General features: G+C 35.0%; 1 protein-coding gene across 1 annotated transcript in view; it reads right to left on the bottom strand.

Annotated features, from left to right (window-relative positions):
* The window catches only part of LOC131072168 (cyclin-dependent kinase C-2), a 41,891-nt gene that overhangs the window by 5,014 nt on the left and 12,232 nt on the right, over positions 1–24,645 (bottom strand). Inside the window, exons 2-10 of the mRNA XM_058008248.2 lie at positions 13,124–13,205; positions 12,795–12,885; positions 12,599–12,628; positions 12,367–12,476; positions 12,185–12,257; positions 11,941–12,061; positions 11,724–11,841; positions 1,170–1,309; positions 818–875 (exon numbers count right to left, since the gene is read on the bottom strand). Coding sequence (XP_057864231.2) covers positions 818–875; positions 1,170–1,309; positions 11,724–11,841; positions 11,941–12,061; positions 12,185–12,257; positions 12,367–12,476; positions 12,599–12,628; positions 12,795–12,885; positions 13,124–13,205 — 823 coding nt within the window. The remainder of the gene's footprint in view (positions 1–817; positions 876–1,169; positions 1,310–11,723; positions 11,842–11,940; positions 12,062–12,184; positions 12,258–12,366; positions 12,477–12,598; positions 12,629–12,794; positions 12,886–13,123; positions 13,206–24,645) is intronic.

The raw sequence follows: 24,645 nt of genomic DNA, 5'->3' as shown, positions 1-24,645 counted from the left end.
CAAAACAAGGAGCAAACAAAAATTATGTCGCACGGAAAGAAGGGTTGCATCGAAAAATGTCGATGAAAAAAAAGCCACGATTTTAAAATCGCGTAGAGAGACTACAGATCGCAACAGAAAAATGTCACAGGAACACAAGGCTTTCGAGGGTAAAGAGGACGCGAATATCACAAGCAGATAAACACGAGCCGCACAGAACAAAGCAACACCGTCACGCGAAAACGCGAGAACGAATTGCGAGTTGACAAGCACGACCCTACAAAAATTCAAATCCCCTCGAAAAAAAAATTAAAATTCCCACTCTTATACCATAATACAGATGCAAAAGCATATGGATTTCAAATGATCAATGTTGTTCAATTAATCAAGGATACAAAGCTCCTTTAAATAGAGTTACAAAGATGATGTTTCTAAAAGAAACAATCATTAACTAGAGGCGAAATTAGAAACAACTTAAATGACCATTAATGACAACAAAGAAAGATATTATTCTAATAGAATTTACGTATGTAGAATCATACTTTGTATCAGTTTGTTAAACCCCTTCCACATGTATTCACAATATATTGGTGGGACACCCCAATTTATTGATTAATAAACTTTTTTTTAGTAATTAAGTAAATAAATAAATATTTTGTTTCGGACATTTTGCTTTCTGATATCTTTATATGAGCCATTATTTTCCATGCTTTTTATAATGAAGTTTGTTCAAATCAAATCAAATAACCACTGTATGAAAAAATTGTAGCTACAACTGAACGTGGTTTGAAGACAAAGAACCACAAAACTAAACTATCATGTTATTTGTTGGTAATACCTGAGCTGGATCCAGAGTCAGCATTTTCTCCAGTAGTTCCAATGCATGTCGATCAAAACTGATTATCACAAAAAATAAGTAAGTTTCTTTTTGCTGTAAACATATACTTCAGAGACCCCAAATGGGCAAAAAACTTTCTGAAAACCAAATCGAATGCAATATGTAGCCTAAGACAAGAAACGTGTAAAATTAATGAACAAAAATTCTAGAAGGGTAATATATAAGCAAACTTTACACTTGAAAAGATCAATGAGCCATCTTCAAGCTCACAAAGCTCCAATGTCTATCAAATATCCAAGATCCAAACCTGACTTCTGTAATAATAAATAAAACGTTGAGGAATTTAGCTTACTGTTTGAAAACCTCCCGCAAGCGTCTCTTCATTGGCCTAGGTGGCTTGAAATTGTTATACCATGGAATCTTAGACACCCCTGGCCAATTACCCTCATCTGGAGATCCACAAAGCTCAAAAATTTTGTTGAGTTGCTCAGGCTGCAAGACAATTACAAGTATTATCTACAAGATTCATACAAAGCAAATGTGAATCAATGTTTCTACCTACCATACTGGCAGGAATTATGAATTAAACAAATGTCCCAGAAACTTGTCTATTCAGTAATATATTTACCAAAAAAACCATTATATTGATATTTTAAACTTAATTTACGATTAGTTTTGGGTATGCATATTTCCATCTTACCCTTTGGCATTTCATTTCATCATTTATGCGCTTAGAAATTTATTTATTTACTTTTAGCTCTGGTTTAACACGCATAAGGATGTTTGGTTGTCAAAACTCCCTTGGAAAAGTAACAAGTCAAGAATGATCAAATAAGCTTTTGCAACCTCCATATAAAGCCTTTTTGGAACTTCAATTATGGTTTTCTCTAACTTGTATCCATGTGAAACCATGACTTATGTTCTCACTTAATTTCACACTGGTCATCAAGGTGTTTTTTGGTGGCTTGAAATTGTTATATCAAGGAATCTTAAACAGCCCTGGCCAATTGCCCTCATCTGGAGATCAACAAGGCTCAAAAAACTTGTTGAGTTGCTCCAGCTGCAAGAGAATGACTATATTATCTAAAAGATTCGTACAAAGCAAATGTGAATCAATATTTGACTACCATACTTGCAGAACTATGAATAAAACAAATGTCCCAAAAACATGTCTATTTGGCAATATACTTATAGAAAATTCATTATACTAATATTCTTAACTTAATCTATGATTAGTTTCGACTATGCATTTTTCCATCTTAACATTTGACATTTCATTTCATTTATGTGCTTCAAAATGTATTTATTTACTTTTAGGTCATGCTTAACATTCATTGGGAATGTTTGGTTGTGGTTGACGGAAACACCAATTTTTAATAAAAACAAAACTACCAACAATGGTCTTCTCTAACTTCTATCATGTTAAACCATGCCTTATATCCTCACTGAATTTCACAATGTTTTTAGTATCTGGTGTGAGTAGAGCATACAGACCCTGCCTCCCACCCTTGACACCTCCTCTCTCTGGTCCACTTTCCATCCCATAAAACCACTTTTCAAGTAAAAAAATCTTCCACTTCTTTTCTTTCTTTATCATTCTATCTGCCAGTCTTGCACTAGCCCATAGTTGAACTACTCGCCAAAACCAAAAACTCACCAAGGCCTGAAAAAAAACTCAAGAAAAATTCAACCAGTACTCAGCAAAAAACTCGAGAACTTAAAAAATTGCTTAAATTTAATTAGAAATGCATTTGTTTTGCAAAATTCAATGAGAAGATGTATCCAATGAGTCAATAAATAAGAACACAAAAGAAACAAGCCGAGTCTAGATATATTTAAATGCAAAGTGGGTACAAAATCGCATCCTCATTAGGAATGCTGATAGCTGGAAGCAGAATAGTAAATAGTTTTTGTATAACTAAAATTAAATACATCATTACAATTACGTCTTCCCCTTCCCAGCTCTAGTAAAAACTAGGGGAGCGGTAGAACTAGAGGGTCTAGTCCTAGAAGTCTGCACTAAGCGTGATTGTGCCTCCTCGCTCGGTATGTCTGACTCAGGTTGTGGCTCATCCTTCATCCTGGATGTAGCTCTGCCTATAGCTTCTCCTGGCATTGGCAATGACTACTCATCCTCCTCATCCTCTTCAATGCCATCCAGTGTGAAACCAAATCCACCCCCCTCCTCCTCCATAGCTTGCCTCTCCAAATCATCGACGTCAACCTCTATAAACAATGGAGGTTGCTCTTGTGATGTCCAATCACTGTAAGGATCTATATCATCCAAATCAATTGGACCAGTTGTTGCTTCCTCTACCTTATGCGCAACCGAAGATTATATTGCACAAAGACAAGGTCATTGAGGGGTTTTCGAGCTAACTTGCTCCTCTTCTTCGTGTGGATGGACTCAAACAAGCTCCAATTGTGCTCACAATTGGGTGAACTACGAGGCTAACATAAGATTCTGAAGGTAATTTTTTTGAGATTTGGGGTATTTCCACCTCAACTTTGCCACCAATCATCTGCAAAATAAAAAAAATTGAAAGGTTAAAAAGCAAAGTGAAAAGTGAAAACATAATTTATCAATTTATCAATTACTTTAGACCCCAAAATCCAAATGGCAAATGTTATACATGGGGTTTGAGTGGTTCTTCCTCTCTTGGCTAGCTCTGAAGAGAATAGCTTACCCCTTGCTTCCTCATAATTTTGGAGTTCGGCCACAACAAGGTCTCTCACCTCAACCTCGGGTATCATCCTCTAAATGCATGTAGTGAGGCCCTCCATGACCTCTCCATTAGGATCTGAGTAAGAATCCCCGAACTTGAAACGAGGGTTGAGGAAGTACCCTGCTACATGAATGGGTTGGTGGAGCTAATTGTTCCACCTCTTATCAATAAGTTTCCCAGATGGGATCAAATTTGAGTCTATCCCCCTTTAGTAATTTTTTATAGACTCCTTGGCCCTATCCATAGTCTCATAAGTATACCCCATTGGGGTTTGATCGCCATCTATCAAGCGAAGAACTCTAACCAAGGGCTCTGACACCTACAATTGAAAAATACAAATTACAAAAAGATTAATTAATGAAGTTACAAATTAATAATGAGACTTTTATCGAGGATAATTAAAAATTCAAGTTTTGAAGTTACCTTCACAATCTTTGCAACCTTTTGTGCAAAATGGTTGTCGAAGGCTATGCATGCAACACCCTCTCCTTCAGGCTTCTTTGAATAAGGCGAGTCTAGCCATGCTTGACTCGAAAACATTTGTTTCAAAGAAGTCAATGCACCAAGAATGTTTTGCAACATCAAAAAGATTGTTGCAAACCTTGTGACACCGGTTCTCACCAAATCTCTCCTTTGAGTGTGCTCCTCATCAAATGAAGAACCCAAAGGTGATTGTAAAATATATTTTGTGATCCGCCTTGCATCTTCCACAACTGGAGTCACCCAATCAAGTTTTCCTATGTACTCCAAAAGAAGTTCAAGGACATGTGTTGCACAAGGTGTCCAAATAAGAGTGGTGTGCCTATCTTGGAGGATTCTACCTACTGCCACATATGTTGTTGCATTATCCATGATTATTTGCATCACATTCTCAACTCCCACCTCCATGACAATGTGCTCCAACATTCCAACCAAAGTCTCAACCTTTTTCACCTTGTTGAGGCATCCACCAATTTCAAGAACACCACATTGTCCTTGCAAGCAACCAATAAATTAATAATAGTGTGGTTTTTGCCATCTGTCCTCCTGTAGACACTAAAAAATGGTCAACACCTGTGTCTCCTAACATATCATGTGCATAGTGCCTCTTAGGTTTAATTAATTACTTAAACCCCCCCTTTACTAACAATTATTCTTAGTCCTAAAAAAATAAATTTAATAATTTATTTATTTGTCTCCTTTGTCCATTAATTAAATCAATTCATTTTATTTAATTAACTAATTCATAAATATGAGCAATAAATTAATAAACCATTTTTATTAATTTATCATATTTATTTTCCTCCAAAATAAAGATAATTAATAAATTTTATTTATTCATTTATCTTTATCTGCTTTTTGTGAAGAAATAATTAATAAACCTTGTTTATTAATTCTCTATTTATCCTCTCATGTGAGGATATTTCCTACTTTTCTTAATTTTTTATTCTTCTATTTTATCGTCTTATATAGAGATATTTAATAATTTTTAATTTATTAAATGTTCTCATAATATCCTCCTAATTTTCGAATTTGGAAACTAATATCTTTCCTTGATTTTCAAAAATCAATCTTTTTGGCAATATCTCTTTAATTTTAATTTTTTAAATCAAAAATGAGGTACGCATCTTCAAAAATCTACGTTTTTCTTGTGAGAAGATAATTAATAAATAAGATTTATTAATTATCTTATAAGAGGATATTTCATTTAGTTTTAATTCTTCTATTTATCTTTTCGAATGAAGATATTTAATAATTTTTAATTATCAAAATCTTCCTGATATTTTCAACTTGTTAATTTGATATTTATGAGAAGATAATTAAAGATTTTATTATTTATTCTCATAATATCTTCCCATTTGTTTTCTTCTATCTTCATCCTTCCCTGAATGGCAGCTTTGTTGTGCACTCAATCAAGTCCATCCAACCAAAAATCTTTTCAATCTTAGCCATCCAGTCAATCCCAATTTTTCTATAAATTGAGCTCTCATTGCTCATTTTTGACAACCACATTTTTTGAGTATCCTTATGCTTTCAATTTCACTTGCAAATTTTGGTTTCACTTGCAATTGTGCTTTGCAGGTGAGATCCACAACATATTTGAAGGAGAAAGAGAAACAATGGAGGTCAATTGAAGGAGATTGTAGTTGGTTTGCATTTCTTGTTTATATCTTATCTTCAAATCTTTCATTGAATGTATTAGGATCCATTTCATTGCAATTTAGCTTTTGTGGTTAGCTAATTGGTATTGCTTTGATGTTTTCCCAAATTCGTGGTAAGTTAATCGAAAAGATTGGTGCAGCCATATTTTCTCCATTCTTTTCTTTGGTCCTCCACCACTTTTTTTGCCCTATCAACTGCATTTGTGAGCAACCTACAAGAACAAAGTGAAATTAGGTCTTAGTACATAATTTTGATTTAATAAACAAGAAAACCATTTAAAAATGAAATCAAGTGGACAATTTACCAACCTCCCACTCAAGTCCTTGCGAGAAGGGGCCTTGTACCTTTTTCCTGAAACTGTCATTGGGATAACCAAATTTAGCCAATATGGATTGGTTGCCACATTGAATGGGATGTTGTTGAAGTACCAAAAATCGGCACATGAAATGTTTGTTTTCTCATGTGCCTCCCTGTTCCATCCAATTGATTCTAATGATGGTTGTGCTCCAAGTGTGTTCCTAGGCACAAAAGAATTACCTATAGACTGTGCCAGAGATGGTGATGTAGCAAGTGCTCTACTACAAGAAGCAGAAGTGGTGGTTGAGGTGGTGTTGAGTTTGCGCGGGCCACAACAAGAGCCCACTATGCCCTAAAGTGTTTCTTCTTCTTCTTCAATGTCAACTGAAGCACCTTGAGATTCAGCTATGGCTGCTCTCGTGGCTAGTTTTGCCCTCTCCCTTCGCATTTTTTTTCTCCTTCCCAGCTGAAAGTGTGGCATTAATGTCTCTTTTTTTTTGTGGCCCCAAGACATTCCCTAGCATCATGCTTCTCAATGCCTACAAGGTGGTATTTGAGGCGGTTTATGCATCCTTCATAGGCATACCTCCAAGCCCTATCTCTAGGACCATTTAGGACAGGTGCCTATATATCCAGATGGGCATGGTTCTAGTGGTCGGTTATCCCCTAAATTTGCCATATTAAATTAATGGTTAACTGTTAACCTACACATACAAAGTGAAAAGACAAAGTTAATATTTTAGTTAAATAATTTAGCAAACTATCTAAATTAGTTTAGATAAATTGACATTATTGAAAGTTAAAAAAATAAAAAATAAAACTATTAGGGTTTCATTTTTTTTGAAAAAATAGAGATTCTTTAAAAAAATAGTGAAAAATTCAACAAAACTTGTCAAAATAGTGTTAAATCTTGTTCCAATGACTCTAAATCATTTTTTATTACTTAGGAATGATTTTCAATTCATCTAGATGCAACAAAAAATAGATAAAATGTTTTTAAAAAAAATTAGAAAAAAAATCAATAAACCTACCTAGGAATCTGATTTTTCTTCAAAAATCACCTCAAACCCGCTCCAAATCTGCTTGGAATTGGCAAGAATCGATGGAAATCAGTTTGCAAGTTTTTGGGAGTGTGTTTTCCCCCTTCTAAGCAAAATACAAGACAGAAAATGATGAAATGAAACTCATTTTTGCCATTTTTTGCCTTTATTCACTGGCGGGGGGGAATTTTTTCACAGACTCGCCGAGTTTTTGGTGACAATTTTTTTTGGCATGTTAAAGTCGTAAAAACTCGCCAGGAAAAAACACTCGAAAGATTTTTAAAACTCGGCGAGTAGTCCAACTATGCACTAGACTATCTGCATTCTGAGATCTGCACCTCCCTAAGAACAGCTTCCTTTTTATTCAAGTCTTCTTTTGCACCCTACCCAATGCCTCTGTCATTTTTTTTCCTTACGATTCCATCTAGCCAATCTTGCACTTTTTGTTCTGCATTCATTTCTTCGGGAGTCTTGAAGATGCTTTCCTTTGCTGTAATGCCAGTGGTTAATTTGAACTTAATATGAAAATGAATGCCAGCTGTAAGGCCACAGCTTTGGTACACTATCTACATTATATTAATGTTGGTAGATTATTATTTGATTATTAAGTATGTTAGATAGTTTAATTCTTTAAAATTGATTTGGGTGGATTAATTAGAAAATGAAATAAGTGTTTATTAGATTTATTTATTTATTTCTATTAAATTAGAAATTGGTCCAAATCGAGTTGACTTGGTAACTGTAGAGGATTTGCTTTATTCATTATCCAAACTTCATTTATAGATAATGAAATTAATTAAATTGCGAAAGCATATTCTCTTTATATTCAAATAAAAAGAAATATTAAAATTATCGGAAATAGAATTAAATATTAATTAAATATTGTAGTTGTTTAATTGAGAATAATTATCGGAAATAGAATTAAATATTGTAGTTGTTTTATTTGAATTGTTAATGAATTATATCAAAAAATATATATATTATTTGATTGCAATATACTAAGCCATGTTTATGTAAAAGATGTTTTTCAGAGCTTTCAAATTTTAAAGCTTTAGTTGTAGCTAAGCATCCACCTAGCTTAGCCACAGCTATTCATTTTCTTGTCAACCTTACTTTATGCAGCTTTAGCTAGATCGATTGCATTTTCCAAGTTTTCCAAATCATTTTTTCGGTTGTTTTCTTTGCTCACATGGCACCTTGGAATTACAGGGATGAAGGTATTGGGGTATGTGCTAAAAAGGATTCCTCTCCAAAACCAAGTGCCTCTATAATTGCGTATTTACAAAAATCTTGGGCTTAAACAAAGAGAAAAGAAAATTTTACCATTCATGGGTTAATAGTACATAATGATAGTAGAAATTAAATTGGATGACACCTTTAGTACATATGCAATTAATATTTTATGGAGATTCAACAGGCAAGCTAAGGTCAGCAAGGGTTGGTTGTCTTAAAAATTACAAAAGGTGAATTTGTGTTGGGAGGCTCAAAACATATAAGCTAGAAAACGAACAATGAAGTGGAATGCAAGGCCCTTCTTTCAGGAACAGCAAGCAGCATATGTGGTAGGACGTCATATCCTAGTGATAGAGGCAGCTCAAAATTTATGGTGCAAGTTGCGAGTAAGAAATATTGTCTCAATTGGAAGCTTAGGGTCATTTTAGAATAAATCCTAAAATGGCTAAACAAATCTAATAGAGTAACTATTACTCACTGGTATAGAGAACAAAATGCCTTATGTGGATTATCTAGCAAACCAAGGTGCTCAATTAGTTGATTTTTCTACATTTGAAAGTAATGAAGCTAAGGATTGGGAACATGCACCTAATCTTCTATTGAATGAATGCCCTCCCTGAGTTCATAATTTAAAAGTGCTTAAGCAAAGTCATTATGACTAGATATGGAGGCATTGTATTGGGATTTGTTGTGGTGTGAAGGGACATGTAGCTTATATGGGAATACCATTAATGCTTCCTCATAATCGCTTATTAAGGGATTGTGTACGAATAGGAAGCGTGTTGTATATGTTTGGTGGTGGCAGCTATTGTTGCTTGCATTTGGTTGATAAGTCTTGCATTTCATCCTCAAGCTATAGCCTTTTATGTTTTAATCTTTAGAGAGTTGTGGGCAGATGACTGTTACAGGTCCCCCCTCTGCCATGGCAGAGTCTACAACACTGATTAAGAAGAATATTTAACTACTCATCTCCAGAATGTTTGAAGCTGATAAAGGTAGTATCAGGCTTCATCTTGGAAGATTTCAAACAAGAAAATGTTGGTAGTGCAAGATCATGAAGTCTGGAAAAGCTATTGAAAACTTGGAGATAAAGTAAGTAAAGGAACTAAAGGAGGGGGCTTTTGCCTTTTTAGCAGCATCATTGTGGAAGAGCAAAGGTATTAGTAATCTACAAGATATCGACTTGAAGCTCATCAATACCAGAGTAAAAGCATCTATGAAGCGTATTAGAATGATTCTATAAGGACATTAGCCTATTCCTGAAGCATTTGGTTGTCTTGCATCATCATGGTGTATTAGAGGTCTCCAATGATTACCCAATGGCCAAGCTAAAAGATAAATAGATTATAAGAGTGATCAAGAGAACCAAATTAATCAAATGTATTAAAATTCATGGGTTTGAGAAGGCAATAGGACCTGTAAAAGCCTATGTTAGAACCAGTTAATGTCTCTATAGAATCTATATAGAATGTGAATGAGATGTAAGTAAAACATGAGAAAAATTGAGTTAAATTGATTGATTGGAAATTGAAAACTATAGTCAAAAACCTAGGTTTTTACAATGTAGGAAAGTGAGGAACTAGAACCTAGATTTTAATTTGATTAATTTGGAGAATGAAATTGACACAAAAGGTTATAACGTCAATTTAAATGGTTGTGCTATGTTAATGGATGAGTAATTACTGTTTTGCATAGTGTCGCGAGGTAAATAAATTTCAATAAAAGGATGAGTTGGGGAAAACATACTCTTGAAAGTTGAAACATGCTCTAAATTCTAATCAAAATGAAGGGTAAGGGTTTAGAAAATTAATGTTTGGTTACTAGAGAATGTTACTCAAGCAAAACATAAAATTTAGATGCCTTCATCTTCTAAAAATTGGATAGGAAAAGTTTCATTCTAATTCCCACTTTGTACTTGTGATAATTGAAATTGGAGTTGATTGGAGGCCTGTTGGAAGTATGATTGACAGATCTAAGCAATAGAATCTTCATGAGCAACCAGGTTCAATGCTAGAGCTGTGTATTTGTCTTTCTAAGTTTTTAGTTGGCAGTTTTGTGCATTATGATATCTAGTTTCTATAACTGTACTTAGGTTTGTCATAAAACAGAATATGCTTCCCTTAGTTAGAACAATGTTCAATTACATAGGTTGTATGTAAAGTAATCTTTCTGTTGATGTTAAATTTTAGTATCATACATCATTTGACCTGAAAATAGTGTTTTTTGGATTTTCTTATATCCCTTTGTAGTATATAATATATATGATGATCAGAAGAATGGAGAAATGACATGTATTAATGCCTTTTGAAAGTATTAAACTAGTGGATTTTATCTAGTAGGTTTACTGAAAGAAAAGGAGGAAAACTACATATTGAACGTCATGCCATTGATATAAGGTATGTAAGCGGCATATAGAAGAAGGAATTCCATGAGTCAGTTCATTAATAGTATTAATCAGAGTTTAGTGATCTTGATAAAAATACTATTCAATGTATCCATTGATTTCATAATAATTAAAACCAATAATCTCTTAAACATTCTCATACTCTAGTATTGTATGGATTAACAGTTGAAACGCTTCATTGTAAGCAGAGAATGTGATAAGTGTTGCTCTCATTGAAAAGATAGACAAAACTCTTGAAAAAAAAAATTGTATGCACTTTTGGACGTTTTATTGTATTATTCTAACAATCAAGTAGAGGGATCATTTCAATAACTGAGGTTACTAGTAGTATACATGTTAATTCATAAGTATTTGATGATGTGATGCAAACTTAGTAAAGGTACTTTCACTGATAAGTGTTTTGATGATCATATGATTTTCCCAATATTTTGCCCAATGGAGCTAGGCAACAGTCTAGTAAATAATGAAATCAATCTTTGCAGAAAGTGTTTCTTTCCTACTTAATAAGGTTTCGTTATAACTGAATATTAATTCCCTTCAAACCCATTTAAGTTAGTCCTCAAGTAAATCTGACTTTATTTCTAGGACCTCAAATTTAAGATTTCCCTTAATATCGAGTTTCCCCTTTCCTGCTGAATTAAGGTTCTAATGTACATTTCCGAGGTAAATTGCCATCAAGCAATACTAGTTACAACTAAATTCGGGTATCCTTGCACTAAGAGGGTTCAGTCTGCCTGCAGATCCTTTATAAGTTTGAGTCAATTCATACTTTATTGAACCTTAGTGACATCTCCCACGGCTTAGCAGAGCTCAAAGTGTGAAAGACAAGACCCACTCCTATAAAGTCCTAGATCTCCCTGTTCCCTATAAAGATCACTGCAGTTGTGATGAACCAATACCTTTGAGCCATCCTATTGAGTCTCACATTCAAACCTATTAATGAATGTTCTTAGGTCCATGTATCTAAGGCTGCTTATGTTAAACTGAATTAGCTAGATGTTAGCTAAAAAACACATAGGAGCTTCACATTTACCATCAGAAAAAGAATAGCTGATGTACATTACCTCGTTCTTCCCAGGCAAGATAGGTTTGCCATAGAGAAGCTCTGCAAAAATGCAACCCACAGACCACATATCAACTGCTGGTCCATACTTTGTTGAGCCTAGCAGTAACTCTGGAGGCCTGTTTGCATTGTAGCAACAAGAGCCAACATTAGAAATTGGAAACAATTTCTCATGTGAAATCATATTAACCATTAAAAGCATATTAAATATCTCCTACCTGTACCACAGTGTAATAACACGGTTTGTCAAGTTTCCATTATGGTCACTAGAGAATGACCTTGCAAGGCCAAAATCTGCAAGCTTCAAGTTTCCATCATTATCAATAAGCAGATTTGATCCTGCATAAAAAGATATACTTTCAGAAGTGGGTTCAACAAATCAACAATCACAAAGAACAACAGTATCTTAGCAAAAGACCAAAGACAGATAGGATAGACTATTGTTAAAACTTATAAACCAACCTTTAATATCACGATGCAGTACTTGATTGACATGGCAGTAATGCAGCCCTGTTAAAAGTTGCCTCATATAACACTGAGAAGCATAGATGTCAACAAAGTTGCAGCAGGGTTTTCACTGGTAGCATAGCAAATCAGACATCAAAGCTATTTAAAAAGGTTGATCACACAAATGATCCTTATACCTTTATTTGAGGAACAGTAAAGTGCATTCCTGGCCGATCAGATAGACCAGTCAGGTCATGGTCCATATACTCAAAGACCATGTAAATGCTCCCATTGTATTTATTACTATCTGCATTTCACAAAGAGATATTTTGAAAACTGATTGATAAAATAAAGAAAAGCTTGAATTTTGGTTAATTTCTATGAAGGAAATTTTGGAAAACAAGCATTCTATGTAATCTGGATTCAGACCTGGCTTTCCTTGGTCATCTTTATCTCGACCTACAATTAATCAAACTGTCACTATCAGTTTGGTCGTTTTTAACTTGCGACCACTCTACAAATAAAATGAACTGCATCAACTTAAAAACCGTCATTGTTAGTTATTTTAAAATGGGAAGTACCATTTAATATGCCTACAACATGCATATCCAAGTTCAGAAATTACCAGGAGAAGTTACAATCTCCTTCAACCGAATAACATTATCATGCTGCAGCTTTTTCAAAATTTTGATTTCACGAATAGCAGTTATTGGAAACTGAAAAATATACTCTTGTCAGGCACAAGAACTTCAACACAAACATTATGCTTAAGCGATTTCCATGAGATTGCAACATATTGGAACTACATAGGAAATGCAAAAAACTGTCTATTGCAAAATCACGAGAAAAAAATATATTCACAAATACCAACATTATCTAGAAAACAACAGAGCTATTTGCTAGCCAAATAAAAACTTATCATACTAGAGCACTCGTTGAATCACATAAACATACCCCTTCTCTTTCATTGTCCATTCGAATTTTTTTCAAAGCTACAACTTCACCTGTTTGAATTTCCCTGGCCATATATACCTGACTGCAATAAATACTAGCAACAAATCAGACCCTGAAACATTACCACAAGAATAGAAACAATTTCTAGTACAGATCAACAACAAAATAAATTTGCAAAAAGTCACTGCAGTTCACAGGAATTGAAAATGACACATTCAAGCAAAGGATGTCAGCAGATTTTATACAAGCTAAGCATAGATCCAAATGGGTCATGTGGCATTGTATGTAAACTACATATTTTCACCTTGGAACTGCAAGTTTACTAGATTTTTCTCCATTGCCGTTAGATGTAATCTGCTTGTGGTATTGGGGAAAACAATGTGAATGAGTGACTAAACCCAACATAAATTAAATTATCCAAGAAAGACAGATGGAGGTTATGTTTCAGATGCGAACATAATGGAAATAAGTCCAAACTCAAACAGTGTTATGAAGCCAAACCCAAGATGCACATATTTATTTGTACCATATATTTGCATCCCACTGTTAAATTAGTTATTTTAAAATTTCAAACTCATCAATATCCAACAATCAATGAATCATTTTAATAATTCAGCTAAATTTAAAGAACAGAAAAAATTATTAAACTTCTATTCCTAATGTAAATATTCACTTCCTTATATACGGTGACTATCATTTCACATTTAATTTCAGCAATAGACACAGTAGATATCTTCCTATGAGCTTTAAGTGCACTTTGATGAGATTCGCCGCATTCCAAATAAGTATTTTGCATCTTAGCCCTGGACTCTCCAGAACCTACTCCCAAAATATTGTGGTCTTGGGCTAAACAATGCACCTTCTCAATTTCTCAATTGACACAAAAGCACCAATCCATTCCTTATCTTCACTTGTAAAGCTAATTCTCAAGCCTTCCTCTATATAATTATTTGAGATCCTTGTAGAAAATTCCTTAGGAACAAAGTGATGCAAGATTCAAACCAACACAAACACGAGAGAATTTGGAGATGTCTAATAGACAAAATACTTTGTATACCAAATATAAATGAATAAGATGAAGAACAATGAGGTTGGTAGGTGTATAAATTCACATCCAAGTCATATTGATATGAGATTGGGCCAATATGCCCCAATAAAATGTTACAAATTATTACAAGTGGCGTTTAGGCTGATTATACACAGAGTCAAGACTACACATATTTCAACAAACTTTTCACTAGGAACTCTACTGCTCATTCATCCTAGGTCCCTTGAGAGAGACTATTGAAGCCCAATGCAATCGTGAAGCCTAAGGAACGTATCCTTCAAAAAAGCTTTGTTGAAGCTGTCCGGTAGTTGAAACTCTGAAGAAACGTGCAAGAAATCAACCTTATCCTCTTGATATTACTGCTAGATGCAGTGCATGTGAACCTTGATATGTTGTGTGCACCTGATGATGTATAAAATTGTGAATCATCTGAATGGCAATCATGCTATCGTTATATATTTGGGGCCTCCTTAGGAAAAACACTCTGGGAGACTAAATTCAACAACTAAATGAGCTGATACGCTAATTCTTTTACACTATATTATTCTGCTTCTGCTGTAGATAGAGAGAAGGTTATCCCAAAGCTAGGTCTTCATTACAAGAATGAGAAATGACAGGTCACTAGGAATGAGTGTATCCTCAACACACAACACAATGATGGGGAAGAGGCCATCCTAGTTCATCACATAAAGATCACAAACTCCCTCACAACAAACAAGACCTGAAGAAATGAAAAAATGTGAACTTCAGAATACCATGCTCAAGGGGCTTGTTTAACCCATACAGTGATTTCTTCAATCTGCAAATAAGGAGGATGCTGCCACTCTACTTCACATCAAGAGGCTGATCCATGTAGATCACCTTGAAGAAAGACACTTTTCACATTCATTTAATTAACCTCATTGGAGAGAGGCAGCAAGGAAGAGTACCATGTGAATAGTCTGAATCTAGTTAGCAGAAGCAAAGGTCTTGTTGTAGTCAACTCCTTACTTCTATGAGCATCCTCATTGCAACAAGCTGTTCCTTGTGTTTGTCAATAGAACCATTTGCACCATATTTTGTGTTATAGAACTAGTTATATCCTTCAATGCTAATATAATTGAAGCAATGAGCAAGTCCAAATATCATTCCTCATAAGAGCATCGTCCTCTATTTAAATCACATATTTCCAATGAGCACGTCCAAAGCTAGATTGGAGAGAGTGTTGAGCTCTAAGAACTCATTGCATCCCTGATGAATTCCTATAGCAAGAAGCAACAACCTTCAGTGTGGCAGCACACAATTTTGGTACCCTGATAGGAGCAATAGATGGAAGCTCAATAGTCATTGGATCTGCTTGGAGGCTATTCATTGTGTAGCACTGCAAATCAGCTTTGTGGAACTTTGAACAGCTCAGAAATTAACATCTTTATTAAGAATTACTGTTAGACCAACCACCTGAATCTCCAAACATGAGCTAATAAATACTGCAAAAGAAGAGATGTCCTATGGTCACTTTGCCATGACTGGACAAGACTTGGCAACTCTCGAAAGTTGGAAACATAAGATTTTCACAGTTCATGAATGTATATAAAAAGACAAATTATGGAAAAGCTTTTAAGGAAATTTCACAACATAGAGAACAGTTAATGTTGCAGATGAAATCTCTTTAAAAAGAACCACGATGACAAAGAAGGGCCACCTAGGGAAAAAGAGCATGGAAGAAATTACTCAAACAACCAGTTATTACCAATAATAAGTCATAACTACTTGTTCAACATTATTAAATGCCATTCCAATTTCTGTAATGGATATGTTTACTATATAGCTAATAGGCCTCCACAAGTGACTTAAACCTAACTCCTAGTCTGCAATATCTAAGTACATTTGTTAATCTCAAGAGCCTCCCCCAACCACCTTTATAAATAATTTGCAATCCTCAGCCTCTTGATAGGTCAAGCAATGTGTACATGTATGCCAGATCAACATGTGGCAGCAACTGCCATGCAACAAGGATACTTGGCATATTTAATGACTTGACGCATGGCAGACACTTTTGGTCACATAACAAGTGACACGTTTTATGACAATTGGCAAACATGTCACTTTGGTAGGACCCACAATGAGAAGATGACATTTGACAAGTGAAGCTTCACATTAGTATTCGCCTACCTTCTCAACCATTATATACCTGCTTTCCATTGCTTTCATCATTCCAACTCACATTTAGCTCCATTGTATCTTTGTGGTAGGTCAATGTGAACCATATTTCCATTCATTTTATCATTTATCCCTTTGTGTTAAGATCATTTAATTTTCATGGCAGATCCATCAAAGACCTTATTTCCATCTCTTCCAATGATCTATCCTTTTATTGACTCCATTTAATGTCCATGGCAGACCATTTCAACCCTTATTTGCAGCAATTACATCATTTTGCTCTTTTCATTAAATTCTATTTACTTTCTAACCCTATACCCATCAAGTCAGAAGAGTATTAACACCTTATTCTTGAAGGTGTCGTGTAAATGTTGACATCCACAATGTATGTGGACATCATCCTTTGTTTCTACATACTGGAAACAGATTGCATTATTGTTCCGCCTTGAATTCAAATTCAAATGACAGCCGATTTAATCTAGTTGTGTGCTGCAATTGAAGTGTACAGTATTAAGAATAAGAAAATGAACAATTAACTATGTCGTCTCAATTTTTGTAATTTCAAAAAATTGACAAACCCTACAAATTTTTACTCAAAATTCGTAGTTTTCTTCTCTAAGGCATGTTTTACGATGTTTAAAGCTCATATTTGTTAATGTGAAATCATCAGTGGGTGTGTTTGTCATCGTTGTCCAAGTTTTGGTTGGTTTCTGCTTTCATTTTCCTAGCTTTTTGTGCAATTTTGGGTTTTGAGTTCCTTATTGCAAGTAAGAACTTTTTGATGTCATTGCAAGTAGTAACTTTTTGCTGTCATTGCAAGTAGGAACTTTTTGATGTCATTGCAATTAGGAACTTTTTGCTATCACTGCAAGTAGGAACTTTTTATTCTAATTGCAAGTCATTTGTCTTTTCTTGCAATCGGGTCTTACAAGTTTGCTTGTTTTTATGTGATGTATTTATGCACTTGCAATCAGGTTTCCAAAACCCGACTGCAAGTGTGGAAGTGTTACCCTTCCCTTGCAAGTTAAATTACTTGCAATCGGATCTCAAAAACCCAATTGCAAGTTCTTCATGATTTTATCATTGCCCTTCACTTGCATTCAGGTCTTCAAGGCCCAATTGCAAGTATGATCTCCCAGTTTGTTGCCTTGTCTTCACAGTTCGATTGCACTTGCAATCGGGTGCAATCGGAGTTCCAAGACCCGATTGCAAGCCACCATTGTATGACATTTTGATGTGCTTACTTGCAATCGGGTCTTGAAACCCCAATTGCAATTTTGTGCCTACTTTGTAAACCTCTCACACTTGCAATTGAGTTTCAAAACCCTGATTGCAAGTTGGTGCCTTTTGTGCAAGCTTGCTTACTTGCATTCGGGCATTCGGGTCTTTAAGACCCAATTGCAAGTGCAAGTGTCAATGTTTTTCCCAACTTGCATTCTTCATACATTTCGCTTTCCAAATTTGCTATGTTCCACTTGCATTCCACCTCCCAAGATCTGAAATTCATCTTTTGTCTCCACATGCTCTCATTCCCACGTTTTCCCTTTGCAAGATCAATACTTGTAATCGGGTATCTAGGACCCAACTACAAGGAAACACACTTTGTTCACTTGCAATCAGATCCTAGAGACCCGATTGCAAGAGGTCTTAATGCAAGTAAGGACATTGACAAAAGCAGTGCTATGGCAAAAAGTAGTGTCTTTCACTGTCACAGTGACCAATAAAGAATGCTAATTATCTTCAAGTTCAGTGGTTGATCTTCATGAGGTCACTATCATTACCATTCATGGTCAAATGAGCAAGAAGATGAAGTTGGAGTTCATTGGCAAAGGACATAAGAACTATCAATGATGCAAGATGATATTCCTAGATAAATATCCTCACCAATCTTGAATACTTCAAGTGCCTACATCTTGTAGCAGCATGAAGACCTCCTGGACAGAGGATGATGTAAATAAAGTCATGTCTTGGACACTTAGATTAGTTTCAATTATGCATTTGTAATTTCCCTTTAACAAATTACATGTAATGCCAAAAATTGTAATTGCAAGTAGTCACATTACTTGCATTCTTGTAACTTGTAATTACATGTAAACAAATTACAAGTTGAAAGACAATAGGACTATAATTTGGAATAAGCCATAGTTAGTTGTGGAATAAGTCTTAGTTAGTTGGACTTATTCTACTTTTGCCTTTTAGCCCCTCTCCTATATATATTGGAGGGTGCTCTATGTAATTTTTATCTTTTTAACAAGCAATAAAACTCTGCAGAAATTTACAGCAATAAAAACTTTGAAATTTACAGCGATAAAAATTGTGTTTTATACTTGTAAATTGAATTCTCAAGCAATACAAAGAAGGCATTTGAGTTTTAGACTTTGTGTTGAGGCCTTGTTCATATATCTATTGTGTTTGTATGTATTTGAGATTCTAGTGAAGTTGTTGAAAAGAGCTTTGATCTAATTTCTTGTAGACTTTGTGCTGCAAATATTGAGGATCAAAATAGCTAAGTGTTCACAATAAAGAAAGATTATAGGACTTTATGCTTGTAGTTGTTCCTATTTGCAGTGGTCTACAGTTGTGCCATATCTAGCAGACTTTGAGTTGTTGTAAGTTGTACATTGTTATCATACTAATCATTCTAGAAGGTAGATAGGACAGTAGACAAGTGAAAACTTTGAGCTTTGCTTCTACATTCCTATCCCGGGGAAGTGACGGAAGACTTTGCGCTTTCATGGAAACTTTGCTTCCTTTCATATAAGCATCTTTGTTGTTTCTTGAAATTTCTTAAATTTCTGTATTTGTTACAGTTGCAGTTTCTTTTTTGAAAAGAGAAAATAATATCATATTTTTTGAAAAAAAGAGAAAAGGATGTTGTCCCACCCAAGTTAGATTAGTGTTTATATATTATAATTAATTTGTAATAGTAGTAAAGGGGGAGTCTTCCCTTATAATTAGGAGAGTTTTAAACTCACATGTTGTGGCTGAAACCATAATTTTGCATGCCTTCTCAGGTGTACAAAATTTTCAACCAACAAACTAATTAAAGTTGTTCGGAAAAGCATATGAAAAGACAACTTTAATTAATTATTTATAAGTGATTAAGCCTGACATATTTAAAATTTAAATGAGTCAGTTTTGGGAGACATAAAAATAAATTAAATTATAAACTGTTTTTAATTCTTTCCTTCCAGAAGTTTCACAGGAAAGTTATAAAAGAGGGCTTGGGATCTCATTTTCAAGATACAGAAGATTAAGAACTTGTTTACTTCTCTGCAGAGATTTCGGAAGTTTGTTCCTGAGAGCCAAACCCTTGCATGTGGGATGAAAACCCCAAAGGATTCTAGAGCTGAAGACAGAAACCCTCATGCTCGACCAAAGCAGTTCCATTCAGGGATCAACAAAGCATTTATAGTTGAAGCGAGGACGAAAACCCTCATTCTTGGAGCAGATTTCATGCGGATTCACCCAAGATTCGCATTTGAGCATTAAGAGGTTTCTTAGGTCAGCTTTCAGACAAAGAATGTTAGGCGATGCTTCAGCCAAATAAGAAATTGTCCAAGTCAAGTTCATGGTGCTGAGTAAGCAAGTTGAGAGTTCCAAAATCCCTATCGCATTTGTCAAGATTAAGACAAAGGCTATCAAATTAAATTAGCTAATCGTTCTTGGTCTTGTTTGGAGCTTTGAGGTGTATCCTAGCTGCCTTATTATCTAATATATTCTTTCTATCTTGATGGGCGCTTTGGATGTTAAGACATGGGGAGTAATATATAATATGAAGCAATTAAGAAAGGAAATACTCCATGCCTAGTGTAAACAAGTGCGCTGGAAATCCTTACTAAAAAACGTGGGAACAAACTTGCTGCACTTCTGAGCTTAGGATTAATCTGAGTCTGCATAACTGTGTGACATACCATTTCTGCACAAGATCATTGGTCAACCCTTCTCAGGCTTGTTCATGGATGAAGATTGACGTGTTGGACATGTCAAAGGAATTTGGGGGTCTTCTCACGGACATGTTGTGACCTATTTCACACATCGCCCCATTGCAAATGGGGACCCCCCCTGTTTTTTTTGCTTTTTAGGGTTTTGTTTTGGCATCGCATCTGCTAATCACCAGTCTTTTTACAATGAGTTAGAGTTTTTGAGAATTCATCCCAAGCCAGATTGAGAATTTATGCTCAAAATTGAATTTGAACGTTGCCAAAGTGTTCAGAAGGTCTAAAGGACGAAAATCGCAATTGCTGAGTCATTTCTGACAACCTGCTATTTTTAGAAATTTTTGCTTTTTTTGCTTTTTTCTACTTTTTTAAAACAGGCATCTGGGTTTTGTTCTTTGAGCTATTTTATTACTACCCATTTTGTCGGAATTTGAAAATCTCGCCTCTAGATATAAAAAGCAGGGCTTCGAAAAATTTGTTTTTTTCTGAGATTAGGGTTTTGTTCATTAGGTCATTCTGATCCTACCCATGTCTTCAGGTTCAAAAAATTTTGCTTCTAAGTGTAAAAAGCAAGGGTTTGAAAATTTTGCTTTTTTCTGAGATTAGGGTTTTAATTTCCATGCTGAATTATTCCTACCCATGTTCTCAGATTTCAAAAATGAGGTCTCCAAGTGCAAAAAGCAAAATGGAAATCCAGATTAGGGTTTTTGTCCAGATGAACCAGCAAGGTATGAACATGGCATGAATACTGTTGACCAAGTCAAAAGAAGGCAAGTGGAATGGCATATCGAAAATTTCGTCCAGGTTGAAGAAATAAAAATGGCAAACAAGTTCAACAAGGTTCAAGGGTAGAATGGCAGACGATCGGTTAAAATGTGGAAGAAATTTGAGCGGGATCAATTTAAAAATTGTCTGGCAAATATTAAACTCCTACCGAGGGTTAACTAACTCGTGGCAAGGGTTACTTAACTCCTGCCTAAGGTTAAGCTTATTCATGCACCAAAAATGTCTGACAATTTTTAAAGTGTACCTCGTGTACAAGCTAGAAATTCTTTCCAAGTCCACTTTAAAAACATGGCACAAGCAAGAAATTCTTTCCAAGTCCACTTTAAAAACATGGCATAAGGAAGATGTGCAAAATTCACTAAAGCTTGAGAAAGAATGTAGGGCCCACTTGAAGATGGCATAGAATAAAAAAATATAAATTTCCTAGTTGGCAATAAAAGATGACTTGGCAATAAAAGATGATATGGCATTCCAAAAGAATTAAAAATGACAAGAAAGATGACTTGGCAATTAAAGTCAAAAAAAAAAAAATTGTAGCATGCCTTCCTCAAATTTGAATTTCTAGAAGGAGGTTTAAAACAAATAAAACTTTCTAAAACATGATGGAAGCTTCTAAGGATAAATTCCAACTTCTTAGAGGGAGGATAAAACAATAAAACTTTCTAATTTTTGAGAATCTTCCAAGCTTCCTTCTAGAAGAAGGCAAAGGGTTTCAATTTTCTAAAGATAGAATAAAACACAAAGCTTCTAGAAATCACTAAGAAGCTATAAAGACATGATGCCCATTCATTAATACTTTGTTTGCCAAGAAGAAGTTTGTATAGTAAAGAAGGAAGCATCAAAACTCTGTCAAAATTCGCTAAAGTTGAGAGAAGCTAGTAGCTTCAATGCATGATCAGATTATCCAACTTCAAAATTTGCCATGTCTACAGGTTTGGAAATCAAAGTGAACAACTCTCAGGCATAAAGAATATTAGATTCATGCCAAAAGCTGATCGTATTATCAAATTACCTTTGCAAAAATAAAATAAATTTAAGGGTTTGAAGAAAAAAAAATTCAAATTCTTCAGAGGAAGCAGCTCCAAAATCCAACTAGATTATCAAATTTTCAGAAGAATTTGGATGAGAAATAAAGCAAAATCAAGGGTTTGGATAAAATAAGTTCGATATTCTCCTTAAATTCGCCATTGATAAGAGTTTGAAGGAGAAAATTCTACCTTGAACATCTCCAAAAGGAAGAATAAAGCAGGTCCAAGGGTTTGAAAGGGACATTCAAAAGGTTCAAGTTCGCCATCACCAAGGTTTGCTGATAAAATTCTGAGTTCACCATTGGTCATCCCTGAATCTACCTTGGGAAAATAATTCAAATCTGCACATAGATTTCTCAGAAATCTTTCAAATCTGCCAAAAACAGAAAAAAATTCATCCAAGATCGTCCAAGACAGCAAATTGAAAGTGGACTTGCCCAAGGAAGAATAAATTCTGCCCTGTCAAAAAAGAAAAGTAATCTAAATTCATATTGTCAAACTGCTGCTATAATGGTCAGCAAGGAAGTTTTAATCGTTTCCAAACCCTCCTTGGAAGAGGAAGATTGTTTATATCCGATATACATGTGATAACTTTCTAAGTTTGAAGTGAATCATCAACCAAAATCTGTCCAAAGATGTGGCAAGTCCGCCCTTTCATATCCAAGGAAGAAAGTCATCCAAAATTTGTTGAGGAATAAGACATGTCTAAAGATTTTGTCCGAAAAAACTAAGCACAAAATTTGAGCAAATAAAAAAATTGTCCAAGGATATGTGAACTTCGCCCTGCCAAGAGGAAAGCCTTCGAGCATGCCAAATAGTCCAAAGCATGAAATTTTTCTTCCCAAGAACAAGATGGCCTGACAGATTGGAAGACAATTTGTCCGATCATACTTCCGAAGCCTGCCAAGATGACATGACAAAAAGCAAGACAAATTGTTTGATTATATTTCCGAAATGTGCCAAAGGCAAGAGGACATGTGACTGTCTGAACTTTTCCGATCCATCAAAAATGAAGGATGATTGTCCAAGAATATTCCAAGTCCGAGGACAAGCCAATTGACATGAAGCATGCCAAGACATAAAGACTGACACAAATTTGTTCCAAGACACAAACCTTAATATGTCAGACACATTCAAGTTCCTGGTTTAAGACAGCCTAAGAGGGAGAAAACATAAATTGGCACATTCACAGTCTAGACATAAGACAGAACTGAAAATTGTCCAAGCAAGTTGATCAAACTCAGACATGAATTTGTCAAAGGCATAAATGAAATATGTAAAGATGTCGGATCACGGACCTCAAATTTGATCCATTAGACAAGAAGACCATCAAGCTGGCACGCTATGAGGAAAGACTAATTTTAACAAATTCACATGAAATCAGATCAACAATCGAGCAGGAAAATAAATTTGACAAGCACATGAAATCAAGGGTCAATCAAACAAACGAGTGGATAAAGGTTTGATACATGAAAAATGGCTAAGTGTGGAATTTTCCACAACCAAAAGAATCAAATTTTGACTAAATGTTGGAGAGGAAACAGGAAGAAAAAAGAAGAACAAAGAAGAAAATAAAGAGGAGATGAATCAAATTCTTCTCCAAATTCAAGGCATCTGAAAGAGTCTTCGGGCATCAAGAAAGAAAAGTCTTCAGACTCTGCGAAAGTATGGAAAGAAATTCCAGATTTCTTGAAGGATTTCATTTCTAAAGAGTCAAAGACAAGCTCCCACGTGCAACATAAATTGGCGGCAAGAAGAGCATTCCAAACAAATTTTCATACAGGCAAATTTTTCGACACAAATTGGGGAATTCAAGTCAACATGTCCAGGTTCATTGAACACACTATCTCAACAGAAGAAGGGGGTGCAATCCTCAAAGATAGCATCTTGTGCCACTTGTCTCTCATCCGACGGATATTTGATCTATTTTGGGAAACCCTAATTAGGGTTAGGTTGTTTTAATCTCGGTCATTGATTAGAAATCAATTCTGGCCATTTAATTGTAATTGGGGAGCCTATAAATTGAACTCACCCCTCATTTGTAAATCATGGGAGCATGTTGCAAAACATGTTGGGATAAGCAATTGTTGCATACAATTGCCAAAGTAATAAGTAATGCATTGTTCGAATTGATGGTGATTACCTCTTTTATTTTGGAGTTGGCATGGTTCTTATCCCTCATCATAGTTTAGATTTTATTTCATGTAAGCTAGAAGAATGAAAGATTTGATAGTTTAGATTGGTGAAACTTTTTGCTCATACTTTTGTTGGATGGATGATTTTCATTCGATATGTAAAGTTAGCCTGAGCTTTTGATGTGGATGCTTAACTTCTACTTTGAGTAATATTGTTCAATTGTTGGTGTTATTCATAAGTGTGAAAATCTTGAGCACAACCTTAGAAGATTGCACATGCTTTGCGTGGTTGTCCTAAGTGTGGCGAAACAAAGTGTTGTTATTAGTTTCACTCAGTCTTTACCGTCTCCTGAATTCTTAGGAATAGATTAGAATTTCTAAACCATATCTCCTTTTCAGTTTTCTTGAAGTCCACAATCCAAAACCCACAAACGATCAACCTCTA

This window comes from Cryptomeria japonica, chromosome 11 (assembly GCF_030272615.1).
Source record: "Cryptomeria japonica chromosome 11, Sugi_1.0, whole genome shotgun sequence".
Taxonomy (NCBI): Eukaryota; Viridiplantae; Streptophyta; class Pinopsida; order Cupressales; family Cupressaceae; genus Cryptomeria; species Cryptomeria japonica.
The sequence above is the reverse complement of the archived record's forward strand: the minus strand, read 5'-3'. Positions and strand labels throughout refer to the sequence as shown.